The sequence below is a fragment of the Argiope bruennichi genome, chromosome 6 (genome assembly GCF_947563725.1).
Source record: "Argiope bruennichi chromosome 6, qqArgBrue1.1, whole genome shotgun sequence".
NCBI classification, from domain to species: Eukaryota; Metazoa; Arthropoda; class Arachnida; order Araneae; family Araneidae; genus Argiope; species Argiope bruennichi.
The window spans coordinates 119,757,904-119,785,833 of NC_079156.1; the positions used below are offsets into that span (position 1 = coordinate 119,757,904).

Here is a 27,930-nt window from a genome sequence, read left to right on the forward strand (position 1 = left end):
CATCTTATATTCAAATGAAAAATGTCATAACAGTTATTTTGCAATTATGAATCTTCATTCGAAGAATTTAGTTCATATCGAACTGAAAATGGACTAATATGAACCTATGTCGTAGCCTTTCAACGTAATCTCACTTTCATTTCTGTAAATGCTAAACCTTCATTTTTAAGCCATTCCCACCAATGAATATTCTTAGGTTCGTGCTTTCTAGGTTGGTAAACTCCATTCAAGTACACGTAAGCCCAATCCATATGCCGAAAATCCCCGTGCATGACTCGGGCAAATCCTGTATTTCCTCTGTCTTTAGTGGAAAACTTTTTACCGTCATGATGTTTGAATCCATCGCCTATAAATAGAAAAAATTTCGACAGCACTCTTTTATAATGGGTAAAAATATTTTTCAACAAAAATATGAAAATAAAAAGGAAGTGTAATGGCCTAAGAAGACGATATAAATAATATTTGAGGAGAAATGGAATTTCATTCATACTAATAATACTTATTTAATTATTCATGAAAATTAAGGAATTTCCTTTCTAAAGCAAAATATTGTAATGTTGTTCATTTATTTATTTAAAGTTGTGTTCAGTGCCTTATGCTTTTGCTGCTTTGCTTTAATTTCATATTTTTGGACATGCTTGATTGAACTATTTGGTTGACTAGCATAAGCATATTTTATAAAGAAAAAAATAATTTCTGTCCCTATTATTTTTAGCTCTTATTATATCATATTAGCATAGAACGCGCAATAATATTTTTACGATGAGTTCACAATTTCGTGTGGCATTTATCATAATATATGACATTGTGATGATATTTTATAATATTTTATGCTAATGTGGTATATTTAATAATTCCTGAAATTAGTATTAAAAATTACCATCAATTAATTATAAGAAATCAAATAAGATTTTTTTTTTCAAATTTACTACCAAATGGAGCGAGCTTCTCAAAAGGAATCAATATTTAATTAAATTCAACAAATGAACTAATTGTTAAGCTCTTAAAATATTAAAGTATTAAATTGTCGTTAGAAAAATACAATTTTTCAGAATTTGAAACATAATAAATTTTATACATTAAATTACATTACATAATTTCATTTTACGTTTGCATAGTTAATAATACATAATTTTATTTTTACATTTACATAACTAATAATATATAACTATACATTTACAAAATTTACATAATTTGTATTGTTATATTTACATAAAGAATGAGTAAAAAATTGAATCAATTTAATTCTTCGTTATACTAATCTCAACTTCAGTCTAGTGATCGTAGCGTAGTCGTTAACTGGATTATATGCTATTCACCACAGTACTCTCCCTCCAGTGAGTCGGAAGTGAGACGAACGATATGGATGTTGAGTGGTGATGTATTGTTAGTAGCTGTTATTTTAATGGGCCTACCTAGTTGAGTAGCGAGAGTATGTGGCTACCGATGCTGCTGCGCCAGGTGAGTCTGGCGACTTTGATTGCTGCGCCAAGTGAGTCCGGCGACTTTGGTTGCGGGTAGATGGCGCCACGACCAGCTGTTGAAGGTTCATCGTCCGAGGTTACCAATTTGATATGAAATCATGTAGTGATCGTAGCACCATCTTTCATTCATGTCATTCTAAAGCGCTGCCTATCTACTTTCCCTAATACAATCTATGTTAATACTTCGCCCGGGGAATCCCCGTTCTATGTATACGTGCGCTAAGCAGTGATGTTCCGATAGTTGTTAGTGAAATAAAGAGTTTATTTTTCTAATAGCGATGAAATGCTTTATACAACACTCTACATGAACATCACCACAACGGTGACCCGGCGTCTCACCTCCGACTCACTGGAGGGAGCGTACTGTGGTGAATAGCATATAATCCAGTTAACAACTACGCTACGATCTCTACTATATTTACTACTTATACTGTACTATATACATATACTGTATATTACTTTCACTGTAATTGGATTACAGTGAGTTAATAATTTCAGAAATTACCTGATAAGCAATCAAGAATAAACTATGCTCATATGCTAACTGGAATAATCTATGCTTATCTTTATAAGCACAAAATATTGTATGATATCACTACAATTTCTGGGGGCATTTTCTTCATAGGTAGTTAGTTCTAATCCCTAATAGTATTGTTACAAACTTGTAATTTGCTTCCCATCACGGCTAGTATCCCCGTAAGAAAGACCCTTTGTAAGATCTGCCCTGTGCGTCAATGACCTGTGAGCTTGGCGACCATTTGGCGACTTGGCGACGAATTTGGCGAGTTTGGCGACTAAATGGATACTACTGGAAAGTTCGAGAACTTTCACGATCCATCCACTAAGACCCGAGATACAGCCAGGCACGCCCTGATTGGTCTGAAGACTCTAGCCCCGCCTCCCGGAACTATAAAAGACGGGCACTCAGAAGCTACGAGGAAGAAGTGTGTGTATCGGCGGAAGTTGTGTGTGTGAGAGTGGTCGGAGTCGCCGACGGGTAAAGAAACTGGAGGATTAGACAGCAAGCAAGCTGCTGAACTATAGTAATTAAATGTGCTGCGCTATTACAATTGATTAGCGGTATTTGTTGTAGAAGAAAAATTTTGTAACAGTATGATAGTTTGTACGATATTTTTACAATTTAGAATGGCGTTTAACATTTTGGAGCTGTCATAAATTATCTTTACCTAATAGGAGTACAAAAACTTGATTGTAATTAAATCGTTTCTATTGTTACGAAAAAATTCAATCAGTTGGTTTCCCTGCGAAGGGTTGACAGGCTCAATGACGGATAATCACGCTTTATTCACTTTTTTTATCATCAAATAATTTATTCAAGTGTTTTTCAGAAGTTGCTAGATACTTTAAGAAGTGATAAATGCAACTACATAAGCACAAATTCTCATACAATACATAGTCAAAGTGCAAATAACGCAACAGTTAATATATGTTTAAACGAAAATAAATAAATAAAAGTAAAAAAAAGGGCAATGAAAAGAAATCGATAAATATACGCAACAACTTTCAGAAATTGCTAACATGTGCGATCAACTGCCGTGATGCAAACTTATCCCCTTCACTATAAAGACACGCATAGTGGCAAACATGCCAGGCATTTCTTCTATGAAATAAATCTTGAGAACAAAATTCTCTTTAGAATCGACAGGGCTATCAATGCAGTGTAACTCTTCATGATTATAAAGAAAAAGGGAAAGCCCAGGACGTGCTTCAGATTGGGTGGCCATGACGACCATCTTATAAGACTTTTAAAATTGAAAAATGGTCTCTAGAGCTTCATTGCTTGAGTAACTAATGCGCAAAATTGGCACAATGTATGGAAATTTCTGCTTATCTGGACTGCAACATCTTAAAGTTCTTGAATTTTGGAATAATCTGAATATTATTATACATTTGTCGTCTATTAACTAGGAAAATTTTCATCAAATGTTTTTTTTTCCCATCAACCTTGTATCTATTCCCTCCCCCCCATTCGAAGTAATGAGTTTTTTAGTTACATAATATAGTGGCAGTTGAAGTTGAAGGTTAAAGTTTTGTTTGGATATATAATGTCAAATGCTGTTATTCTCTAGTAACCAAGTCACAATAAAAGAATATAAAAAACATTTTAAAAACTGAAGATACTGCTTAAAAGAACAAAAGACTAGTTCATCAATGAATTTGTAAAGTTAAGGTTTTATTTAAAGTTGTTTTGTAAAAACTGATGTCAATATTTAGAAACATTCCCCGTGACACCCAATTAAAGACCCTTCAAAACAATGTCATTAGATTTCATCAATGTGAATCCTTGAGTCTGATGCGATTTTGATAATGAAATTGATTTTTAAAAAAACTTTTTTTGTAGTTGATGATTTTCTATTAAAGAAAAGTACATTGCAAGTTTATTATCTTGGTGGGTTTTTATAACCATATTTATAAGAGTGGGCTTTTTTTTTTATTGGCAATTATATAGTGTTATGTGATGCACCATAATCCTTTCAGCATTCTTTGAATAAGTATAAGTAAGTGTGATGGGTCTATATGAGTTAATCTTAAATTTAATTTTATTTCTTTTAGGATCAGAATTACGATCGAATTTCTGCATTGCTTAAAGATGTTATCTGTCTAAAAAATTTGTTGAAAAAATGGATTAACTTAAAAAAAGTTCTTGCTTAAATTTTTGAACCAGTTCACATGGATGTAGTTCCACAATTAGAGAATTATTTTGACTTTTCTCGATCGCTTTTTACGTATATCTTGGAAATATATCGGAATATTCAAAGGAGTACTTTTGTCACCATTATAATTTACAGGAAAATGATAATGGATTGTACTATTGGATGAAAAAAATCAACAACAACAAATAAAAAGATTATTCGATTACAGAGGATTTTTCAAACATATTGATTATTATGCAAGATGCGATTTAAAACATTTCTTTTTTCATTTGAATGATTGTAAACTCTTTTTAAAACAAGATCCAAATTTTTGTGAAGTTTCAGAGAGCTCATGCGTCCAAGAATATAGTTCTATTCATATTAAGGTGACAGTTCGTGTTAAGTATGTTTAAATAGTAGTTTTGAGTATAAAAGAAGATAACAATCCTTCTGTGTCCTTCAATATTTAATTACCTACCTGCATTTCCGCTGTAACCACTAACATGCAACATGTAATCAGAACTCTCGTCTTCTATCCGAAAATTTTTGTAGACTGCGAATCGACGGTTTCCTTCGGCATCTTCTAGATCAAAGCGAATTTCACATGGTCCCTGATTGGTGAGGGCATAGATGTAATCGTTTCCTGGAAAAGAAAAATGCAAGGATTGGTCAAAATGTTCTTTCCAAGAAATAATTGATTGCAGTCGCGGAAAATGTACAGATCCATTTGCGTACTGTCCCCTTTTCATTTCCCCTTTTTGTTGTTAATCTCCAAGGAAGAATGTCCTGGACCGTCTTTTTTTCTTGTTTATTATTTTATTTTATTTTTATCTTTTAATTTTTTTTTCTCTTAACACAATAATTCCTTTACAGAAATAGAAAATAGAAATCCCCAAAAATATTCTGGCTCAAAGCATTTTTAACTAAGTATAAATAAAATTAACTAACAAGTCTCGGAGATGAAGGACCATGGAGTTCAGGTGTTCCGTCAAAATATTCATCAGGCCTACGATCCATTTACATACCTAACCAGAATTCTCCAGTAATGTTTCCAAAACCGGTTTTGTACTTTTGCCAGTTCTGATAGAAATCTTGCTGCGGTGGAAATTTTCCTCTTCTTTGGATCACCTAGAGTTAACAAAACCATCATCCACTATCAATAATGATGTTTAGATTATCATAACATCTTTAATAATTAGTAAAAAATATTAAAAAAATGTTGTTTGTAAAAATTCCTCATCAGATTCGAGTGAACTCTTAAAAGCCAGATTTTAAAACGTATTCCAAATTAGTTTTTATTGAGTGTGTTGAGAGTTTATTTCTTATAAAATATCTTTAAATAGCGATAGTTGAAGAAAAAAAAAATCAATTCGTAATAATAAACATTTCTCATAAAACATAAATGAACTTTTCTTTTCAATGAAAAGCAATTTAACAATGAAAACCCAAATGTTGACTAACACTTCTACGAAAATCGTTGCAATAATTGCATATGTCATATTTTCATAACACTGTATGGTACAAAGTTATAAAAAAAATTCTCCTCTTGAGTATCTCTCACATACGTGAGCTTACTGAAAGGTTAAATGAATAAATACTGTTTTGAAAGCATTTAAGAGGCTTTATAATGTTAAGATCTATTTCCCTTTAGTTAATTCGGAAATATATTTATGGAAATACAACACATCCTTTCAATTTGCCATAAATAATACTGTTACGAAATTTCCGGGTTCGTTTGGATAGTGGGAGTGATATGGTGTGGAGAACGCTCAATCAGCAGGCGACAGTAGAAAATAAATCAATGACGTTTATTTACACGAAGACACACAGGACAGTACAAAGACGACAACTATATACAGCACAAAAGACGATTATCTTCAGCCGAGGCGTGCAGCATACAACAGCATACACAGCAGCATTCAACAGACTCTACTGCAGACAGTAGAACACAGCTTAGTTCAGTACTAGCTTCACTCCGTCGCTGCTCCGCCTTTCTCTGGAAGGCCAGTTCTTTATCGTCGATTCCGACTACTCTTCGACTCCACTGGTCCACGACTACTCAATTCACCGTCGACTCCCCTTGATGGTTGGGTTGAAGGGGCGCCTAGCCCCGGCAGGGGCTTATCCCCGGTAAGGAGAGACTTCACAGTGCTTTGCTGTCTATACTTTGCCGTGGCCGTCTTCGACGAAATTTGGAGATGACGAGTGTCAGGACTCATTGTGATTGTCTGATATTAGGGTGAGGGTGGTTGGGGGGGGGGTACGCTGCCGTTGGGCTTAGTAAGTTTTTACTGCTTGTGAGCTAGAATTGGCTATTGAGATACTGTTTAATTTGAGTTTGAAAAAATAAAAGTTAGGAAGAAAAACTAAGGGGCCGAGATAAATTAAAGTAGTATATTACGGGGTCTTCTAGAGTTTGTAGATGGTTTATATTTAGGGATTTTAGCTATTGCTTCATTTTCATTCTTATCCATGTTTTTAAAGAAGTTAGTGGCTAGATTTTTAATGAATTTTTTAAGAGGGGGATAGTCTAGGCATAAGTACATATTTGTATTGGGCATGTAGTATTTCATATTGCAGAAATTTCTAATTAAGTTATTTTGCTGGCGTTCAATAAGTCTAAGATTAGTCTTGGCAGCATATCCCCACACAGGGCAGGCATAAGTTAATACTGGACGCAAGTAGGCAGAGTAAATAAGCATTTTATTTTGTCTACTCATTTTGGAGTTTCGAGAAATTAAGGGATAAAATTTACGAGTTAGGTCTCGAAACTTTTTAGCTGTGTAAATAAAGTGGGGTTTCCAAGTTAATTTACTATCTAGAATAACACCTAAATATTTGCATTCCTTAGACCACGGGACAGTTTGATTTTTAATTTTAACTGGGGAGAAATTCTTTTTACATTTATTTTTATTAAAAACTATAGCTTCAGTTTTACTAGCATTTACTCGTATTTCAATTTTCCATTCGACGAACCAGTCCTCAAGAGATTTAATATGTCGGTTTAAAGCTATGGTAATGAAATTTTGATTTTTGTTTCTAGCTAGTATTGCAGTGTCATCAGCGTACATGCACAACATAGTGTTAAATTGATTGGGGATATCATTAATAAACAAGGAAAATAAAATTGGCCCTAGTTTAGATCCTTGAGGTACACCTGCAAGAATAGGTTTTACTTCCGAAAATTCATTGTTTATCTTGATTTTAAAGGATCTGTAACTGAGGTAAGAAATTATAATTTTGATAAGGTGTGGGGGTATGTTGTAATTAATTAGCTTGTATATAAGACCATCTTGCCAAACTCTGTCAAAAGCTTTCTGAATGTCAAGGAAAACCGCTGCAGTTTTTTGTTTATTTTCAAAACCTTCCTCAATGAATTCTACTGCTCTAATTAATTGGTGGGTTGTAGATAGGTTACGGCGAAATCCAAATTGTTCAGGTGTTAGTATATTTTGTTCTTCTAGGTAATTATTTAATCTATTGAGAATTATCTGTTCAGCAATTTTGCTGACAGAGGAGAGTAGGGATATGGATCTATAACTGCAGGTATCAGTTGGGTCTTTTCCTGGTTTTAATAAAAGATAACTGCAGCTGTTTTCCATGACATGGGAAAATAACCTAATTTGAGAATGATATGAATTATATTAATTAAAAATTTTAGGTAATTGTCCGGAAGTGTTTTTAACATTTTGTTGTTAATACTGTCAAGGCCAGGGGCTTTTTTGATATTAAGTTTTTTAATATGATCCTTTAATTCATCAGTTGAGGGAGGGGGAATATCAATAAATTTTTGTGGCAATGAGTCGAGAAAGCCTTTGACTGTATTATTTACATTATGTTCTGTGGAGAAATTGCTCAATTCATTAAGTTGAAATTGTTTCTCAAGGCTAGCCGCCAGGCAGTTTGCTTTTTCTTTATCAGTTATTGCAATACTAGCAGGGCCTTTAAGGGCCGGAATTTTTTGTTTTTTACTTTTAAAAGTTTTGACAAGTTTCCAGATTGATCCGTCTTCTGTGTTAACACTAATTAATTTGTGTATAAATTCATGGCTTTGGATTTTATTGTTAAGTTTTTCAATTTCCTTATTAATTTGGTTCATTAGTCTCTTAAAGACTGGGTCTCTGGTTTTTTGAAAATTTTTCCTGGCAAAGTTCCTGTCCCTGATTAGGTCTCTAATTTTAGGGTCAGTAAAATTTTGACTATTTATAATGGGGATGGAGGCTAGATTTTTTGCATTAATAATTTGCGATTCGAAGATGTTTACAAAATGGTCAAGTTTATCTGACCGTCGACTCCCCGGCAGCTGCGGCTCCTTTTATAGGTCTCAGGAGGCGGGGCTAGAAGCCTCTCAACCAATCAGGAACGTTCGAGGCGTAACTCGGTTCCTACTGGACGGATCGGGAAAATTCTCAATGTTTCGGGTATAATCTATTTTGGCGCCAAATTCGCCAAATTTGTCGCCAAGTCGCCAAATGGTCTCCAAGTTTGTCGCCAAGTTCTGGGACCTCCTATGGAACCGACTATGCTGGGAAGCCGCCTCACAGATTCGTAACAATACTTAATAGGTTCCCAAGGAATTTTAAAGAGGAAGCAAGAATGATAAATATAAAAATAATTCTTTTACAAAAACAATGTTATTTGTATATTAAAATTGGAAAAACAATTCTTATTTTATTTTTATTTTTTATCTTCAGGGAAAATTAATTATCATCATATTTTGGTTGATGTTACTTTAATTTACTACTATTTACATATTTGATTATTTTTTGTTTGAGAAATTAGGATTGGTAGAGTGAAGATGATCTAACTGACCGTCCATCCTCCGTTATCAGTGTTTATATCACAGCACACATTCACCGATTTCGCCACTGTGTATCGACTGATGGGATAAATAGTATATACGCCACTGCGATTGTACCCATTTGCCAGAACTTCAGAGCAATCACGTGGTCTTTCTCCGCAGTTGGTACCTGTAAATAAAATTAATTGAAGATGATGCAAATTTTAGATCACCATTTATTCAAAAAATTCTTTACTTGTTTGCTTACAAAATAAAGATTTATCTCAATGACATTTTCAGATACAAAGTATAAGTTAGAAAGCTCTCGAAATTTTAGAATTCTTCTTTTGAGAATAAGAATGTTTCGGGTGGATTTGTGCATTTAGTTCAATGTCATTTGTATTATATTCGTGCTATAAAGTAGAAAATTCATCTAAAATATGTAGTTTCTAAAACTTGCTTAAACACAGTCACTTGTGGATGACAAATAACCACTTCACATCATAAAGTATTTTAGAGTGAAGATTATGACTGTATTTTCAATTTAAATTAATAAACCTATTTATTGTCGTATTAAGTCTATAAATATGTGTTATTAGTGAATTTTTTTTACACTTTTTCATTTTCTCGTTTCATTGTTACTGGAAATTTCTGATTGTGCCTTCTTCTTCTTCTTGCGTACAGCCGACCACCCCGCCACCACTGAACGTAGCAGTATCGACAGGATTTGTTGTGGCCGACTGCTATCTTGAGTATTGTCCATCCTTGCATTGACAGATTTGTCAAACTGACATTCTCCTCGAGGTAATTGGCCACAAAGTGGTCAATTATTGTCCTTCTTCCTTATCTACAAACTCTCAAATAGTTGGTAAAAAACTGACAATTTTTGACATCATGTCCTTCAGAGTTTTAAGATTACCTGGTACCATCAGTACTGTACTTAAGTCATTATTTATAATTTTCAGATTTTTTCTTAACTCCGAGATTTCAATACATTCCTTTAAATAGTGGTAAACAGTACCGATTCCTCCACAAATGCATTTATTGTCCTGCATTCTTCCAAATCTTTGGAAATATGTAGGAAATCTCCCATGTCCTGATATAATTTGAATTATCAGTGGATGGTATCTTCTTATTTTTATTTCTGGATTAGGAATAAAATCGAAAGTTACTCTTCCGTTTTTGGACATATACCATCTGTCAAACCATTGCAGCTTTATTTCTTCTCTTAATTCCCCTTTTAAGACACCATTTGATTTGGGGACAACCATATCAACACCCTCTTTCTGTGCCGCCAACTTTGCATATTGATCCGCCTTTTCATTACCATATATCCCAATATGAGCCTTACCCCAATTCAACTCTATCCACTTGTTAGTTTTTACACTTTTTATCTTTTCTTTTATCGTCCATATTTCCTTATTACAATTGTGAGAAGATTGTATGGCTTGTAGGACTGAGAGAGAATCTGAAAAAATTGAGCACTTCTGTCCGTTCTCCACCCTTTCACAATATTCAATGGCCATCTTTAAAGCTTGCACTTCTGCCTGGAAACTTGTGGCATGGTTCGATAATTTCACAAGACTTTTATCGATCTCTTTTCCATAGTAGTATACTACTATTGCAGCTCCTACTTTATTTTCATCTTTTGAACCATCTGTAAAAATGTCTATTCCATCCATATCTGGGATTTTAATTTGAAAACCGTGAATAAACCATTCTGCAGGATGTTTTTCGAATTTGTCAAAATACATCTCATAATCTTTTTTGCTGAAGCATTTTCTGATTGTGCCATTCGTCATTTCACTGGAATGAAATCATTAATACAAATTATTTGCTTAGATATTTTCAAAACAATCGTATTCACATTGAAATTCGTCATCGGTACTTTCAATTTCACAATGTAAATCACTGAGGATTCAGTCCATTGTTATGCATTTCATGTTACTCGTCTTTAAAAGAATACTTGAGAGTTCTTGCATGCACGTGTTTATTGAGCGAGGTGTTTACAGAAGTCGTTGTGCAAATAAAATTGTGAGATTCTTGAAACAAACGTACAATTGAAAGTCACTACATACAGCGCCACCGACACCTTTGACATTGTAGTTTGTAACACTATTCTTTTGGTAACTTTATATTTAACATTTTTCTTTAATATTTTAGGAAGTCGAAATGCTTACTTTCATTTAAACACAATTTGTAAAACATTAATTCGAATTTTATGCACGTCCGATGCTTTGCGATTTAAAATAATATCAGTATGGCTCTTTTTTATGATTGATTAGAGCAAATAAAAATTCAGAGCGGTAAAATAAATAAATAAATAAAAATTCTGTTTGAAAGTAGGCATATGATCACAAAAATTTAATTTCTTCAAGGTATTAAAAATATTTCAAAAGCCTTGATATTACACCTATATATCTTCAAGTCAAGCATTTAAAAAAATTGAAATTAGTTTCTTTAAAAAATATAAACTCTAAATATAAAAGAAAATAGAATAAAACTCTCTCAACAATATGATGTGTTTTACATTTAGCTTAGCAGTATATTGAATGAGAATTTGTGTAAATTTTGAGCCTCTTCTCTTTGCCTGATCGACTCCAAATTCGACATAAATCGAAGACTTTAATTACATTGTTGAAATCTTTAATTTAGTTTCATTGCCTCATAAAATTACCGAAGATCTACAGACCTATAGAATCTATCCAAAATTGTCAAGAGTTTACAATCTCGAAATAGAACTATATATTTAATCTTTTTAGTCCATTGTTTTTGTATTACTGGATATACAAGCCTATGGATATATGGGCTTTATTACAATTACAAATTGTAAATACCGTTTACAAAGGCATATAATATAATACAATACAATAAATCAAAAATAAACAATTGTGAATTTTACCTGAAAATGAGCTTTTCAACATATTCGGTTATTTTAATAACTCTAGATAAATTAAATCTTTCTATTTTGTCTATTAAATATAATAACGGAAAAATGTACTTTACAAGAAGGAATTTTTTAAACTTACATGTTGGCAAATTTTCCTTTGCCTCTTCAATGAGCTTCTTAGTGAATTCTAAATAAGTCAACGATTTAATTTTCTTTTCACAATCAGACTGATTTGAAGTCCTACTGCTGTCAACTGTAACAAAATGAATTCCATTTAAGCTATTCAATTTTGAAAATTTAAAAAGAAGCGTAAATCATAGCAGATATTATCAATGTATTTCGTAGCCCTAATAGATAAAAATTCTTTAAACAGATTTTAAGAATAGTAAAATGATCCAAGATTTAGTTCATCAGATGAAAGTACAAAAAAATTCTTCAGTACTACATTCAAATTACCATCCTATAACAACTTGGTTCTGAATGCGATAATCTTTATAGCACAATATTACGGTGTTTGTTTATTTTTTAAATGCATTTTTATTCTCATGTGAATTTGTTATTGTACTAAAATGTAAGAAAAATGTCTGCCAGTTTTCAAGTTTTTCTAAATTTTCAGTTTTTAGGTAATTCAACAGTACTACTTGATAGTTGAAGAAATGTGATTGCTATTAAGATTTATTTTTTATTACATATCACATGTTTTCAAAAACTGCAAATCTCATAAATAGATTTATTGCAATATTTCAGAAAGGTTTATATAACAGACAGGAATTAAAATGGTTGTCATTTGAAATGGCCTGAATCGTAAGAAACGTCTATATTTCATTCAATATTCTTAAAAGGCGAGGCTGCCACAAGGAACTAAACTTAACTGAGAAGAATATGAATCATTGGTTATATCAGCCTACTTTCGTTAGCTGTCTTGTACAAAATAGTTTACAAGCTTTTTTTTATTCACTCGAAGAACAGAAATCGATCCATTGAAAGGTCAGAGTAAGCAAAACACTTTTAAACCTCCTATTAGAACAAGATATTGTTATGAATTTGTAATATTGCTTCCATTACAGATATGTTAATGGATGCCAGATCAATGGCCCCGGCGATGCAATTGGCGACAAACTTGGAGACAAAAGCGAAAATCACGTAACTCATGCCAAGATACTGGATCTCTCAAGAAGCTTCCGAACCCTGACAAGAAAGGTGTGAAAATAGATATGCGCTCACAAGAATGAAGTATTGTGAGTTCTCTCTTCGGATTCTTGACTATAAAGTAAGCTCTCTTATTGTTTTACCTGATTGTTTTGGACTGTGCTGCTTTTACCGATAAATTCTGGATAAAAGTGCACCCAATGATTCCATTAATTTGCCCAAAATCACTGCTTTAGACAAATAACAAAATTCTTCTCTTCAAACAAAAGCTGCGTATTATCTCCACCTATACTTTTTCGGCCTGCGGTCTTATCACAGAAACATATCTTAACAAAAAGCCAAATTATGTAAAATAAATTACTCATAATCATCTCTAATGCACTATGTTTCTTCCGAAATAATGCACTCCTTAAAGATTTGGATATATTGAAAATGAAAGATCATATAAAAGCTCTTAAATATTCTCCAATTTCCAAATAATATTCAAAATATTCTCCAATCAACTATACAATAGCAAACCCTATTATCAAAGATTAAATCCAATTTTCCTATCTGAAAGCTAATATTAAATGAAGTCCCTCACTTAATCACCTTACTGATCTGTCATTACTTATTGCAATTCATTTTATCCTTCATATCGTAAATTCTCATCGCATATATCTACATAATTCTCTTGCAACTCACTGCTTCACCATTAGGATTAGCATGAAATGCTTTTGTCTTTAATATTGTTTTATTAACTCTATTAAGTGTTTAAAGCGTCCTTCATTGAAATTCAACGCATCCAATCTCAGTATATCTCTGAATTCTAAATTTATGCGTACGTGCTCGGGGCGCCATCTATGGCCCACATATATTACAACTAGATTAGTACATACATCCTACATAATCGAACTTTCGATAAAATTTATAACTACCTGACAAATGCTGATTTCTAGTTATAGATTTTATTTGATATGCGACAGCACATTTGAAGCATGCAAATATACGTAAAATATTATTTAAATAAATGAAAAAAACATATATTATTTTCCCTTAAATACTTTTTTTCTGACAAAAATTTGATACAGGTATACTTACAACATGTGGGGAAGTGAAGCTTCGCTTTAGAGACTAAATCTTCGGCCATATCCAATAAAATGCGAGATTTTTCCTTTTTTCCACAGATATCAGTTTTATTCGATCCATCGCCTCCTGATAAAAATAAAAGAAGGCACGCACCAGTTTTGCCTAAATAATTAAAAAAAGAACTATAAAATTGTATTTATATATATATATATGTATATATACAAATCTATTCATAAATCAGGTGAAAATGCACAAGATCCTGTTAGTTACAGATCAACTAGCCTATTATCTTCATTAAGCAAGGGAGACGAAGCAGTTATTCTCACAAAGCTGGAGAAAGCAACAGATAGGCACATGATCCCCTACCAGTTTGATTTCAGGAAAAACTGGTCTGTTGTTCAACTACTGAGTATCACGGAGACCATCAGAGAACTGGATAATAACTGGGACACCTGAGCAGTCTGCCTAGATATAGCCAAGGCATTTGATAGGGTCTGGACAGACGGCCTGATATACAAATTCATCGTGGTGCGGGTTCCTGGTAACATAATTAAGCTCATTGTTACATACCTACGAGGAAGGTACTTTACCGTACGAGTGGGGAGTAATCTCTCTTCGGAAAACTTAATCGATGCCGGAGTAGTGCATGGTTAGATCAATTCTGTTCAATGTTTACGCTAATGACATTCACAGATGCAGGAATTGACAGACCCAATTACGTCTATTTGACGGCTATACTTCTGTCATGAGCACCTGTGCATCCAAAATGTTAATTGAACAACTAAACGAATACCTGAACCAACTGGGCAGGTGGTTAATCATGTGGAAAATAAAAATTAACGCTGATAAATGTCAAGCAGTGTATTTCACCAGAAGAAAAACCATTTCGCAACTCCCAAAATTATATAGAAAACCAATTAAATAGAGCAATAATACAAAGTACTTAGGAGTATTACCTGACAAAAAATAAACAAATTTATAAGGAATACATCTCACACGTAAGTAGCAAATTTTTGACCATGAAAGCAAAATTATATTCTCTCATAGGTAGGAAAGGAAAACTCTCTCTCAAAAACAAGCTTCTACAAGGCAATATTTAGACCCATCATGAGCTAGGCACTCCCAGTGCAGCCACCAAAACATGAATCAATAAGCTGGAAAACTGCAAAGTGTAGTTGCAAGGCAAATAACAGACTCCCTATGGTTTATCAGACATAAATATATTCAAAAAGTTCTGAACCTCTCCATCCACAACAGAATTTTTTCAAAAACAAACTAATTTCTTCAATAAAATAGACAGTCACTCAAAACCGACGATCAAAGCAATACCGACCTACGATCCCATGAACCCAAAAAAGAAAATTAGACCTCGCATCCTTACCGCTTATTTGAATAGCTATGCAGCAAGCGCCTTCCATGGATCATTAACGGGAAGCATTGGTAAGGAAACGACGGGTTGGAACACGTTCTCCCCCCTTAATTGAGGACCAGCCCTTTTCAGGATTTGTGAGAAAAGCAAAAGGGATGTGGCTGAAATGAGGCATGACAAGATGACAACCATCTGAATGTGACCAGCTGAGCCAAACATACCAGATGTTATACACGGGTAAATAAATATTTTTTATGCTCTTGTACGAAAGCGAGTATGAATGAATGAGCGAGTATGAATGAATGATTGTTTGTATGAGTATGTCATGATAAATTGTTATAAACATTTATCAGAATATACTTATTATTAGAGATGTGCTAGAAAGCACATCTCTAATAAGTAAATAGCTGTTAATATTTACGATCATAAAATTAAATCAATAGTAACAAGTTTTTAATTAATTAAAGATTTAGCATCGGAGATTGTGATCCGTTGAGATCCTGCATTCCGTCTAAAATCCCATCACTGGTGTATCGAATTCCCAAATACAAATCTATGATATATTGTGGAAGCTTTCGTCAACGATATAAAGCAATATTTATATTTGAAGTGCTGAAGCGGTACTTTTTAAATTGTATTTACCTAAGACAGGAAACTTTGACAAGTTGAAGTCAGATTAGCAAGTCAGATCACAAGTTCAGATTAAGATGAAGTTCATATGCTCTATGACCATTTGGATTGAGAACGGGACATTCCTGCCGGCATCTACAAAACGGGTTTTATATATATTTATCAATTCAAGTTATCGGAATAATTTCTGCAAGATTTCAACGAAACATCTTCGCTTGTCAAGGCGTTATTATTCACAAAAGTGATTGCAGCGACCTCATTCCTGGAAATTGAAACTAACTGCTTTGTACACCAGCAATTCTAACGAAAATGTTTTATGGTGTTTTTTTATTATTATTATTAATAATAATAAGTCAATCCTTGTGCACCACAAAGTACAGCACAAGGCTTACAGAAGTAAGTAGAAACAACTACATACATAGATAAAAATATGAAATAAATGTAGAAATGTTAACTTCTAATTTTTTGAACAAGTTCCGGCTGGAAACACTCAAAACCAGATCTTTCCTTCTTCTACTAGCAAGTACAAAACTGAATTCAAAAAAATTATTAGAGGAATGATAGAATATAGTATGAAATGGAAGCTTTTAATTCATACAGAAGAAAAAATTATCTTATTCAAATTCACTTTTCATTTGTTAATAGTGGGGCTAGTTCAATTTACCAGTTTTTTTAATAAAAAATATTATTGCATAAAATTAATGACTTATAATCTTTACAAATAAGTGAATCCATCAAAATATGACATGAATGCTTTACTTGGATGTAAAGCAGAAATTAGTAGAATAATTCCCAGATGTGTATACTTTTTCAGGTTGGCGTCATATTCACGCAAAAATGAAATTCAGATGATCTACTAGAATTCTTACACAGCAAAAATCTTTTACCGTCATCAAATTCGAAACATTTCCTTTTGTCAAGGTAGTTATAGCTTTATTCTAAAAAATTGATTGCAGCGACCTAATTCCTGGAATTTGAAATTAACTGTTTTGTGAAACGGCAGTTCTAACGGAAATCAATCTAAATGCTTTACGTTAGGTGACTTGAATTAAATGTGTGTAAAGATTTAGTGCCTAGGTACTACTCAGTTTTAGGTAACTAGTAGTAGAGGTAACAACAGACGAAATGTACCATCGGAATGGCAGTTGGGAAGAAAAAAAGGGTTACTTATTTGCACTTAAGCTGTAAATAGAAACAGTTTTTAGGTACATCAAAATTGTCAACTCTATATTTCGGTGTCACCATATAATTTTTTTTTTAACATGATGATGCTTACATGTTGGCTCATTTCCTAAAAATTGCGGTGTGCTTGAAACTATCAGCATGGTGAAAAAATCATTCAAAACGCCATTCACAGTAGAGTGTTAGATCTAGAAGTATTTAGTTTGACATGCAATTATTTTTCTATTAATAAATGCTCACTGGAAACCTGTACATTTATTTCAGAAAAACTGTATGAATTTTCATTGGATTATCAATCAAAAGTTCGCGAATTTCTTTTTTTAAAATCCAAAGTAATTCCGGAACATATTATTATGTAAAGGCAATTTACACCACTTAAAAATTCACAAAAAGAAGTAGAAATAAAACTTTTCAGAGATAGGAATAGTGTTTCTATTGCAAATCTTCTGATTGTTTCGATAAATGCTTTGAAATGTTTTAAGCATATTAATCAAAAATACTTTTCGGCTTTTATTATTTTAGTTTTTGGATTTTTACTGAAACCCATTGCGGCGATATTAATTAATTTTTTCGCTTTATTCTGCTATGAATTAAAATATACATTGGCAGCAGAATAAAGTTTAAAACAGTATAATGCTAAGAAACATTCAACGAGGTCTTCGAATCTTGCTTATTTTTTTTTAAATTCAATATAAACGCAAAAAATAATGTTATTAATTAATAATGAAATAAATATTTAAAGTAAAATTATAAGACAGACTGTTGTCAATTACATCGGATCACAGAAGATATTTCAAAACATAGAAATCAGCTACTTACATTTTCAGAGCAGCAAGGGTGAATGAATTTTTGAGATAAACATTATTATACGTATAAATATCATGTTCTTAATCGTCAAGTGTTTAGTCTGGATAAATCGTAAACAGTGGTACAATTTAATACTTTTATTTTATTTTACATTTATCACTTTTTATATCACTTTCGCACGTAATTCCCAAATTGTTATCACCCTTTCTGGTGTGTGCAGAAATTTTTCTTCTGCTTTGTTCGGATGAAATGATTTCTTATCTTTAAAAAGGGGACCTTCGCCTTTGAAAACACTTCATTCTTAGTTTAGAAGACTTTAAAAGTGAAACTTGGTCTTTAAAATAAGGCCAAATGAATGCGAATATAATAACTGATTAAATATATTCAAAAAGGCCCTATGCTTGGTAAAAATAATATTTTCATCAATACGTTTTAGACTTGTTTACGATTTCTTGTAAGAGGAATAGAAAATTAAAAATGTAGTGAAATCTGAAATTTTTGGAGTATAATTGACACAGGCATTCACACATATTATGCAGCCCCCCCCCCAGGGTAAATACCAAAAAATGCATCTCGCTTATTTATTTTAACTGCAATCAAAACTGCTTCCCCAAAAATAAAACCGGAATATTGAAAAAGAAAGTAGAGGAAAATTGAAATATCTTTTTATTTAGGCACATCAGACTAATCAGGCTAAACAAGAGGAATTTCCTCTTTGGTTGTAAGATATCTTAAAATGCCATTGTAACTGTCTTAAGTTTAGAAGCAAGAGTAAAATGTCTCGTTGACATTGTTTGCTTAAAAAATTCTTAATACTAAAAGTACTGGGTAGTTTGCGCATGGAGTGATTCTACTCTATTCCTTAGTTTTATAAGAAACCTGCAGGTTGAAATATGAGTCTACGTTAAATGAATTTTCTATTACACACATAATTTTGGAATGTTTCGGTTTATATTTTTTCAAACTGTTTCTTTCCCGATCGTTATGCTTTTTCGTAAAAAAATAAATAAACTTATTCACGTATACTCAACTCTCTTGTGGAATTCGACAGCTAAGACTAATCAAAACTGAAAGTTGGCAGTACAAAATAAAATTTTTCGTATTATAATAAACTGGCAGTACCCACACAGCGTTGCCCATGACATAACATATAAGAGGAAAAATTAGCTTTTGATCTTTTCATTTTAAAACTGGGCTATGCTTTGATATATAGTCATTTTGCACGCTTGCAAGGTTGGCAATTTTTCGGTAGCGCTTTTGCTACTATTACCTTATTGCTGCCATTACCCTATTCTTGCCAAATTCGGCCATTTCGCTAAAATTTGGCGATAAATTATTTTTTGGCGAAAATGACTGTACATCAAAGCTGTTCCTAAAGCTGAACAATATGGACAGACTATAGACATTGTTCCTATTGAAACCGAGGCATCATTTCTATAATCCACACATGGATCAAAATTCAGAGCGGAGTACTCCTTTTCAGACCAAATATCAGGAACCGTTGTTCTTTCACTTCTTCTCCTGTGTCTCAGATTTAAATGTCTTTCTCTATCAGCAGACAGGCGAGATTCATTCTGTCTCTGTAATTCAATTGCAGTGCGATTTAAAGAGAGACGGTTACTTCGTTCAGCAGAAGACTCTCCTTTGAAGAAAGTGTGGACATTCTTTCTCTGATATTCACTAACCTAACATTTCTTTCCTCTACATTTTCATTATCGGGCAACAAACGAAGCGTTTTGGCATTTAATGAGCTCTGGCCAAGATTGAATTTCCTCTTTTGTTCATAATGAGATTTGAATTGCTGTTTAAAATCAGACGTAAACAAAGAAATGTATCGCATATGAATACCACAGCTCTTGCTATTTGCTCATGCGAAGTTTGAGATTTACGCACACGCGCGGATAAGTGAAAAGCACAGACACCGCTGCTTTACGCATGCGCGAATCGTAGTAAGAAAATAATTAAAATAACAATTTTAAAACTCCTTTTTTTTTATTTTGATATGACTTCAATATACTATAACCTTCACCAGTAAATGCCCTACAAAATGGTACAAATATCTCCAAAACTAGTTAAGTATTTTTCGGGTTTCAACACACAGACGCTTTCAAGAGACTTCTGTTACGAGCGCCTTTGGCTAAAAACTAATTTTAACTTTAATCATACTAGAGCTATAACTTGCTTTTACAACTCTAAAATCAGAATTAACTGCGCGCGAAACCAATGTATGTTTTTGTATATGGCAACTAAATATAAATATAGCATGTAAATAGAATTGATATATAGAGATAATAAAATGGAGTCAGATTAATAACGAGGGGATTATTTCACATTACGACCCCACATCTTTGAATCTTATTAGCGGAGAAACGACTGAATGAAATGAAATTCAGGTAGAGTCTCACCATTGTGGTGAACCCGGACGTGATTGCTAAAAATACGGTACGTCTGTTTTTATTTGCAATAAGAATTAAGTAGTGAAATAAAAATGGAGATGTCCGTTAAGAAGCGAATACCTATTAGATCTAACTTTACGAAAACGTATAATGTTTTAATTGAAAGATTAAAGGTCGATGAACCTAAGGAAAAAGAAATTAAATCACTTTTCGGCAATTTGGAACGAATTTATTCGGATTTGGCCAAATTAGATAATGAAATATGTAGTTTTCTTCTGGAAAATTCGGATACCGAAAAGTATGAAGATGAGTATATGAAAATCGAAGAATACAGCACAAAAATGATTGATGCGAAAGTAAATGTGGACATATATTTGACTAAACTTTCTTACGCTGAAAAGGAAAGCGTTGGTTCTGTTTCTCCTAGAATTAAACGAAAACTTAAGTTACCTAAAATAGAACTCGTTAAATTTAACGGTGAAATTAAGAATTGGCTGGCTTTCTGGAGTCAATTTAAGCGTATTCATGATGATGATAAATTAGAAAATGAAGACAAATTTCAATATATGATCCAATGTGTAAGTAAAGGAACTAGAGCTCGGGAAATTATAGACAGTTATCCTCCAACAAATGCGAATTATTACAAGGCAATAGAAAGTTTAAAATCGCGTTTCGGAAAGGATGAGTTGCTTATTGAATACTACGTTCGTGAGCTACTAAAATTAGTTATAATAAATGCTTCAGAAGCTAAAAGGAAATTAAGCACGTCGCAAATTTATGATAAATTAGAAACTTACTTAAGAGCTCTAGAATCAATTGGTTTAACATCAGACAAGTATTCAGCAATGCTTTTCCCCCTGGTGGAATCCTGCATACCTGAAGATATTTTCAGGGTATGGCTGCGTAATCCAATTATAATAGCAAATCATGACCCGGAAAGCAATGCTTATTCAGAAAAACTGAAAAACTTATTACTCTTTCTGAAAACAGAAATAGAAGGTGAGGAAAGAATTCGCTTAGCGAAATCAGGATTTGCACCTAAGGTGTGTAATGAGATGAATTCTGATTCTGTGGCTACTGCTACAGATTTGTTTTCAGGAGGCACAGAAAAAAGAAAACATAATACCATCTGCGTTTTTTGTGAAAAACCTCACGAAAGCAAAGAATGTTACTATGCCAAAAAATTTGATTTTGAAAAGAAACAAAAGATTTTGAAAAATAAAAAATGCTGCTTCACTTGTTTAAAGCCTGGCCATAGATCAAGAATTTGCAAGTCAAATGTACAGTGCCTGCTTTGTAATAAGAGGCATTGGACTTTGATGTGTCCAGATCTGCCAACAAACAAACCAAAAGTCAAAACACCTGAGGTGGAAGAGAATCTAAATGTCAATTTATCCAATCAGTGTGCTGCTGAAGAAGTTCTCCTTCAAACATTGCAAGTTAATATTAAAGCAGAAGGAAAAACACGCAGATTACGAGCTCTTATTGGCAGTGGTTCGCAGCGATCATACTTATTAGAGAAAACAATTAAAGAAATGAATCTGAGGCCCATTGAAGTTAAAAATATCATACATTCGGTATTTGGTGGATCTACGTTAGAAAAACAAGATCATGGACTATATGAAATAACCCTTCAGAATTTGAATACGGGATTCACTTACGATATGCAAGTCCTCGATCAACCAATTATATGCGGAAAAATACCTCGGATCCACAAAGGAAATTGGCAAAAGGAGTCGAAGAAAAAGAATATAATACTCTCTGATCAAGGCAAAGATTGTCCGGACATTGAATTGCTGATAGGGGCTGACTTTTGCGGACAGTTATTCTCAGGAAATATATATGCTCTGAAATGTGGATTAGTAGCATATGAAACAAAATTAGGCTGGCTGATCATGGGTAAAGTTTTTGGAGGAAAAGAGGAAAATACTTCCACTCAACTGGTGACTTCAATGCTAATACAAAATAGCTCTATCGCTGATCTTTGGAAATTAGAAACTTTAGGTATTATGGATCCAGTTGAAACTAAATCTAAAGAAGAAATGAAAAGAAACGCAATGGATCATTTCATGAAAACAGTGGATAGAGATGAAAATGGCAGATACATAGTTAAGCTACCTTGGATAGAAGCAAAAGAAATTCTACAAGACAATAGATCAACAGCTGAACAACGTTGTATCCGTACTTCACAAAAGTTAAAAGATGAAAAGAAATATGCAGAATATGAGGCTGTTTTTGAAGAATGGCTTGAGGAAAATATAATAGAGAAAGTGCCCAAAATGGAGGAAGGAAATCCAATTTATTATTTGCCGCACCGAGGTGTTTTTAAGGAAAACTCATCAACCAAAGTACGTCCAGTGTTTGACGCTTCTTGTCGAGTTAAGAAAGTTCCGTCCTTAAATGACTGTCTGGAAAAGGGACCAAATTTAATAGAGCAAATTCCACCAATTTTAAGAAAATTCAGACAAAATAACATTGGGGTAATTTCTGATATTAAAAAAGCCTTTCTTCAAATCTCAATTGCAAAAGAGGATCAAGATGTTTTGCGATTTCTTTGGTGGAAAGATTACGAAACAAGAAAATTTCAGATACTTCGTCACCGCCGTCTTGTTTTTGGCCTCACTTGTAGTCCTTTCCTCTTGGCAGCGGTTTTGATGAATCATCTAGAGGAAAATAAAGAGTGCTTTCCTGAAACCTCCGAAATATTGAAGAATTCCTTTTATGTAGATAACTGTGTGACATCCGTGCGCAATGAAGATGATCTTACCCGATTCATTCAAGAAGCAAAGCTATTGCTTTCCAGGGCTTGTTTTGATCTTCGAAGTTGGGAATATACAAGGGACCTAAGTAGGGACGAGCCAACCGTTCCAACCTCAGTACTTGGACTGTTATGGAATACAAATGAAGATTTCCTTTTCTGTGATTTACAAAATACAGAATTTAATTTTGATGTTTGCAGTAAAAGAAATATTCTGTCAACGTCTCAAAAGATATTTGATCCACTTGGATTTTTATGTCCTGTGACAATATGTCTAAAACTCTTAGTGCAAAATATTTGGAAAAGAAACTTAGGGTGGGATGAAATTCTACCAGATGACATTCAGAAAAAATTCAAAACTTTGATTGTTGATTTGATATTGCTGTCTGAAGTTAAGATCCCTAGATGTGTAAAGATCAATGGCTGCACAGAAGGACTAAGTCTTCATACCTTTTGTGATGCCAGCAAAGTTGCATACAGTTCTGTCGTATTTTTGAGAAATACCTTGGGAGAGGAAGTCAAAATATATTTTATAGAAGCAAAAAGTAGAGTAGCACCTTTAAAGGTTATTACAATACCTCGTCTAGAATTATTGGCATGCTGCATTGGAGCTAGGTTAACTTCAGATATTAAAAATTCTATGTCTTTGAGAGACGTACCTACTTTTTATTGGACAGATTCTTCTGTTGCTCTTTATTGGATTCAAAAAGAAGATTATTGGGGTACGTTCGTGAATAACAGAGTAGAAGAAATAAGAAGTCTTTCTTCAAAGGATGCTTGGAAGCATCTCCCAGGCACTTGCAATCCTGCTGATCTCCCTTCCCGTGGTTGTTCAATCCAAGGATTTTTGAAATCGAGATGGTGGGAGGGTCCACAGTGGTTGAAACTTCCAGAAGAAGAATGGCCAGTGATAGACTCTGAATACAATTTTGAAGAGGTTTTCCTGGGAAAGGAAAAAGAGGGTCGTAACTTTGGTCAACTCTACAGATCTGAATAAATCCTGGTATTTGTACAAGTTCTCAAGATATTCCAAAATCGTGCGAATGATAGCATGGATGCTACGATTTGTACAAAATTGCCGAAATCCAATTAACAAGATGAAAGATCTTTTAACTGTTGCAGAACTAGATGCCGCCGAAAGAAAGGTGATACAAATCGTGCAACAAGAAACCTTTAATAACGAAGATGCAAGATCAAAACTTAAATCACTCTGTGTGTTTAATGATTCTGATGGACTAATTAGATTGAAAACTAAAATTACTAGACGAGATGATGAAGAAAATTTTAGATACCCTCTAGTATTGCCTTGTAAGCACCCATTAGTGGAGAGATTGATTTTCGAACATCATTTGATCTCTTCCCATGCTGGAGTTCAAGTTGTCCTTACAGATATCCGTCAAAACTTTTGGATTCTGCAGGGCCGAAAAACTGTCCAGAAAGTGCTCTCAAGGTGTATAAGATGCAAAAGATATACGAGCAAGAAAATTGAATCAATTCCTGCGCCACTACCAGAAGATCGTGTACGGGAAACCTTGATATTCGAAGTCACTGGAGTGGATTTAGCAGGGCCGCTTCATTTAAAGGATGGGGAAAAGGCCTGGATCTTGCTTTTTACTTGCGCTGTATATAGGGCCATTCATTTGGAATTAATACAGAGTCTTTCAACTAATAGATTCCTTCTAGGTTTTAGAAGATTCGTCGCAAGACGAGGGCGAACTAGGACTATATACAGCGATAACGGAACAAATTTTACTGGAACAAATAATTTGATGGGTTCTCTTGATTGGGACAAGATTGTCAATGACGCCTCCGTCTTAAGAATTCAGTGGAAATTTAACCCCCCAACAGCTGCTTGGTGGGGCGGATTTTTTGAGAGCATGATTAAGATGGTGAAGAAGCTTTTAAGAAGAGTTTTAGGAAAGGCATCGCTTCATTACGAAGAAATGTTCACTATCCTTTGTGACGTAGAAGCCAACATCAATTCTAGACCTCTGAATTATCTATCGGAAGATCCGAATGATTTAATTCCACTGACTCCCTCAATGTTCATTCAAGAGACTACAAAGGTAGGAGTTCCCGATTTGGATACTTTGGATAAAGTAAATATCTCCAAACGATATCAGTATCAACAAAAATTACGAGAGGACTTGAGGAAAAGATTTCGAAAAGAATATCTAAGCTTGTTAATCCAGAAGAAGCCAAAAGGAAAGGAATCTAGACAAGTGGAAGTGGGAGATATTGTTATAATTGAAAGTGATATCAAAAAGCGACTAGACTGGCCTTTGGGATTGGTAATCGAAGTGTTTACTGGGAAAGATGGCTGCATCCGAGTAGTGAAGTTGAAAACAGCTAGTGGGGAACTTGTGCGTCCAGTGCAACGTTTATACCCCTTGGAATTAGACAATGACGATCCTGTGGGTGCGAGAAAAAACGAACCGGTTGCTTCGTATGAAGAAATCGAAATCCCAAGCTCGGAAAATAACAACTATGAAACAAAAACTAGAAGTGGAAGAAGAGTGGTTACACCTTCACGTTTTAACTAACTTTTGAACTTTATTATATACTTTTCAAATATGTGCATTTCATATTTTGATTTCTAAATATTTTGAATGCAATATTTTGTTAATTTTGATTTTGTAACCTCCTAATTTAAAAATCAAAAGGTGGGAGGATGTTACGAGCGCCTTTGGCTAAAAACTAATTTTAACTTTAATCATACTAGAGCTATAACTTGCTTTTACAACTCTAAAATCAGAATTAACTGCGCGCGAAACCAATGTATGTTTTTGTATATGGCAACTAAATATAAATATAGCATGTAAATAGAATTGATATATAGAGATAATAAAATGGAGTCAGATTAATAACGAGTGGATTATTTCACATTACGATCCCACATTTTAGAATCTTATTAGCGGAGAAACGACTGAATGAAATGAAATTCAGGTAGAGTCTCAACAACTTCATTTTATATTATGTATAGATGCATTCTTATATATCAGGCATTCGCTCGTTTTCTCTGATTTGAAAGTATAGAATATATAAAAAAAAAAACTGTTATCCAAACTCGACTACAAATATTTCTGAAGACATTTTATTTAATCTCAATTCCCTCCTTCTTTCTTAATCTCTATAAAGTATAGGCAAAGATAAATACAAATATTTCCCCAAAACTTCAAAACTGTCTCTTGCATTTAAATCTCCAAAAGAATTCATTTTTATTAAAGCGCCCATTTTCCAAGGTCATTAAATGTTTTATCAATTCTATACCGGTCACATTAATTGCATTTTCTGTATGTGGTCTCACTCATTGTGTCTCCCTCTTTCTTATTTTTTTTTCTATTCATTTCATTTTCAAACTTAGATTTTTTGATTTTTCTATCTGCCAAAGGGATAATGAGCAACTTTTTTTCTCTAAAAATCCTTAGAACTAGTATTCAAAACAGCCTTCATTGTTTCCAAGCTATTTGGATTATTGAGACACATATATTTAAAAGCAGAGATGTTTATCTCGAGAAGAATAAAAAAAGAAATGATATTTAGGCTCCGGAATAATTTAGAAAGTAATTATCGACTGCTGTAAATTAAGGACAGCAAAAAATGTAAGTAAATTGCCAAAAAGGGTATTTTACCAAGTAAAAAAATAAATTAGTAACTTTATCGAGCAAGAAAAAAAAATAAATTTAGAAAACGTAAAATATATTTTCTGTGCGAAAAAAAAAGCCTCCACCACTATTTTTTAAGCGCATGAGTGTTAATCCTTTTTTTTATTATTTTTTATCATATTATTCTTTATTCTTAGCGAGGAAGGCATTTGACCGAATGTGGTATCATGGCCTTACTTTCAGACTTATTCATTTCAAATTTCCATTTTACCGCACTTCAATTATTTCAAACTTGCTTTCAAATCTAAAATTCCAAATCAAGGTGTAACAAACGCTCTCTATATAGAAGGTAAAATCAAAGCTAGCACACCTCAGGGAAATGCCCTCAAGCCCCTTCTTTATAGTATGTTATCAATGCCGACTTTCCCCAAGACTGAAAATATTATTAACTGCCTCTTTGCTGATAATACAGCGATTCTCATCCAAGGTATCAAAATATGTCGTCCACGAACTGAAAGGTGCATTACTCAAAACTGAAGACTGGTGCATTCGTTGGCGTGTTTCTATTAACACCGAAAAGGCTCATGCTATTCTGTTCCGCAAAGGCTAATCAAAGAAACAAATTAAGAAACTAACCTTTTTTGAAGATGAAATAAACTGGGACACATAAGCCAAATACCTCGGTCTCTTTCTTGATTACAAACTGACTTTAAAAAATCATGTAAAATACAATGCTAATAAATTCTGAGTAAAAGTTCATGAAATCCTTCCTCTTATTGGTCCCCATTTCTCTCAACAATAAAGTCAGACTCTACAAACAAGTCATTCGGCCTATCTTAATTTACGCTGCTCAAATTCGGGGCCTTGCAGCTAAAACTCACAGGAAGTGTACACAAATCTTGCAAAACAAAGTTCTCAAAATGGTCACTAATATACCTTGGTATTTTCGTAACGACGACATACACAAGGATCCAAAATTGAGATATTGAAATCTACATCTTTAAATTATCAAGAAACTTCCTCCAGGAAATAACGGACTACCCTAATCCCAGAATTACACAACAAACCTACTTCGCTCACTGCGATAGTAAATATAAATTTCCTTACATCACTACCAAAAGGTCTCTACCTCTCAAACCTCTTTAATGCTCTAGAAAT

The 27,930-nt window shown here is 33.5% G+C and overlaps 2 protein-coding genes across 2 annotated transcripts; one reads left to right on the plus strand and one right to left on the minus strand.

The window, feature by feature from the left end:
* LOC129971949 (techylectin-like protein) lies at positions 1 to 14,573 on the minus strand. Its single transcript, XM_056085928.1, has 7 exons — positions 14,432 to 14,573; positions 14,038 to 14,187; positions 11,948 to 12,061; positions 8,951 to 9,108; positions 5,164 to 5,266; positions 4,617 to 4,781; positions 1 to 346 (listed from the first exon to the last, which is right to left on the minus strand). The coding sequence occupies exons 1-7, from the start codon at positions 14,571 to 14,573 to the stop codon at positions 120 to 122; spliced, it is 1,059 nt and encodes a 352-aa protein (XP_055941903.1). The 3' UTR covers positions 1 to 119.
* Positions 14,574 to 23,063: 8,490 nt separating this feature from the next.
* Positions 23,064 to 27,382, plus strand: LOC129971950 (uncharacterized). Its single transcript, XM_056085929.1, has 4 exons — positions 23,064 to 23,285; positions 24,586 to 25,266; positions 25,360 to 25,581; positions 27,245 to 27,382. Exons 1-4 carry the CDS (start codon positions 23,064 to 23,066, stop codon positions 27,380 to 27,382), a joined length of 1,263 nt encoding a protein of 420 aa, XP_055941904.1.
* The last annotated feature ends 548 nt before the right edge of the window (positions 27,383 to 27,930 follow it).

Coding starts and splice junctions, on each gene's coding strand:
- LOC129971949 (XM_056085928.1), bottom strand. CDS start 14,573: ATGTTACCAGGAACCCGCACCACGATGAATTTGTATATCAGGCCGTCT. Junction 12,062..14,037: donor GCTTCACTTCCCCACATGTT/GTAAGTATACCT, acceptor ATTTTGTTACAG/TTGACAGCAGTAGGACTTCA. Junction 5,267..8,950: donor CTGATAACGGAGGATGGACG/GTCAGTTAGATC, acceptor TGTTAACTCTAG/GTGATCCAAAGAAGAGGAAA.
- LOC129971950 (XM_056085929.1), top strand. CDS start 23,064: ATGAATCATCTAGAGGAAAATAAAGAGTGCTTTCCTGAAACCTCCGAA. Junction 23,286..24,585: donor AGCCAACCGTTCCAACCTCA/GTACTTGGACTG, acceptor TGGATTCTGCAG/GGCCGAAAAACTGTCCAGAA. Junction 25,582..27,244: donor AATTAGACAATGACGATCCT/GTGGGTGCGAGA, acceptor CTGATAATACAG/CGATTCTCATCCAAGGTATC.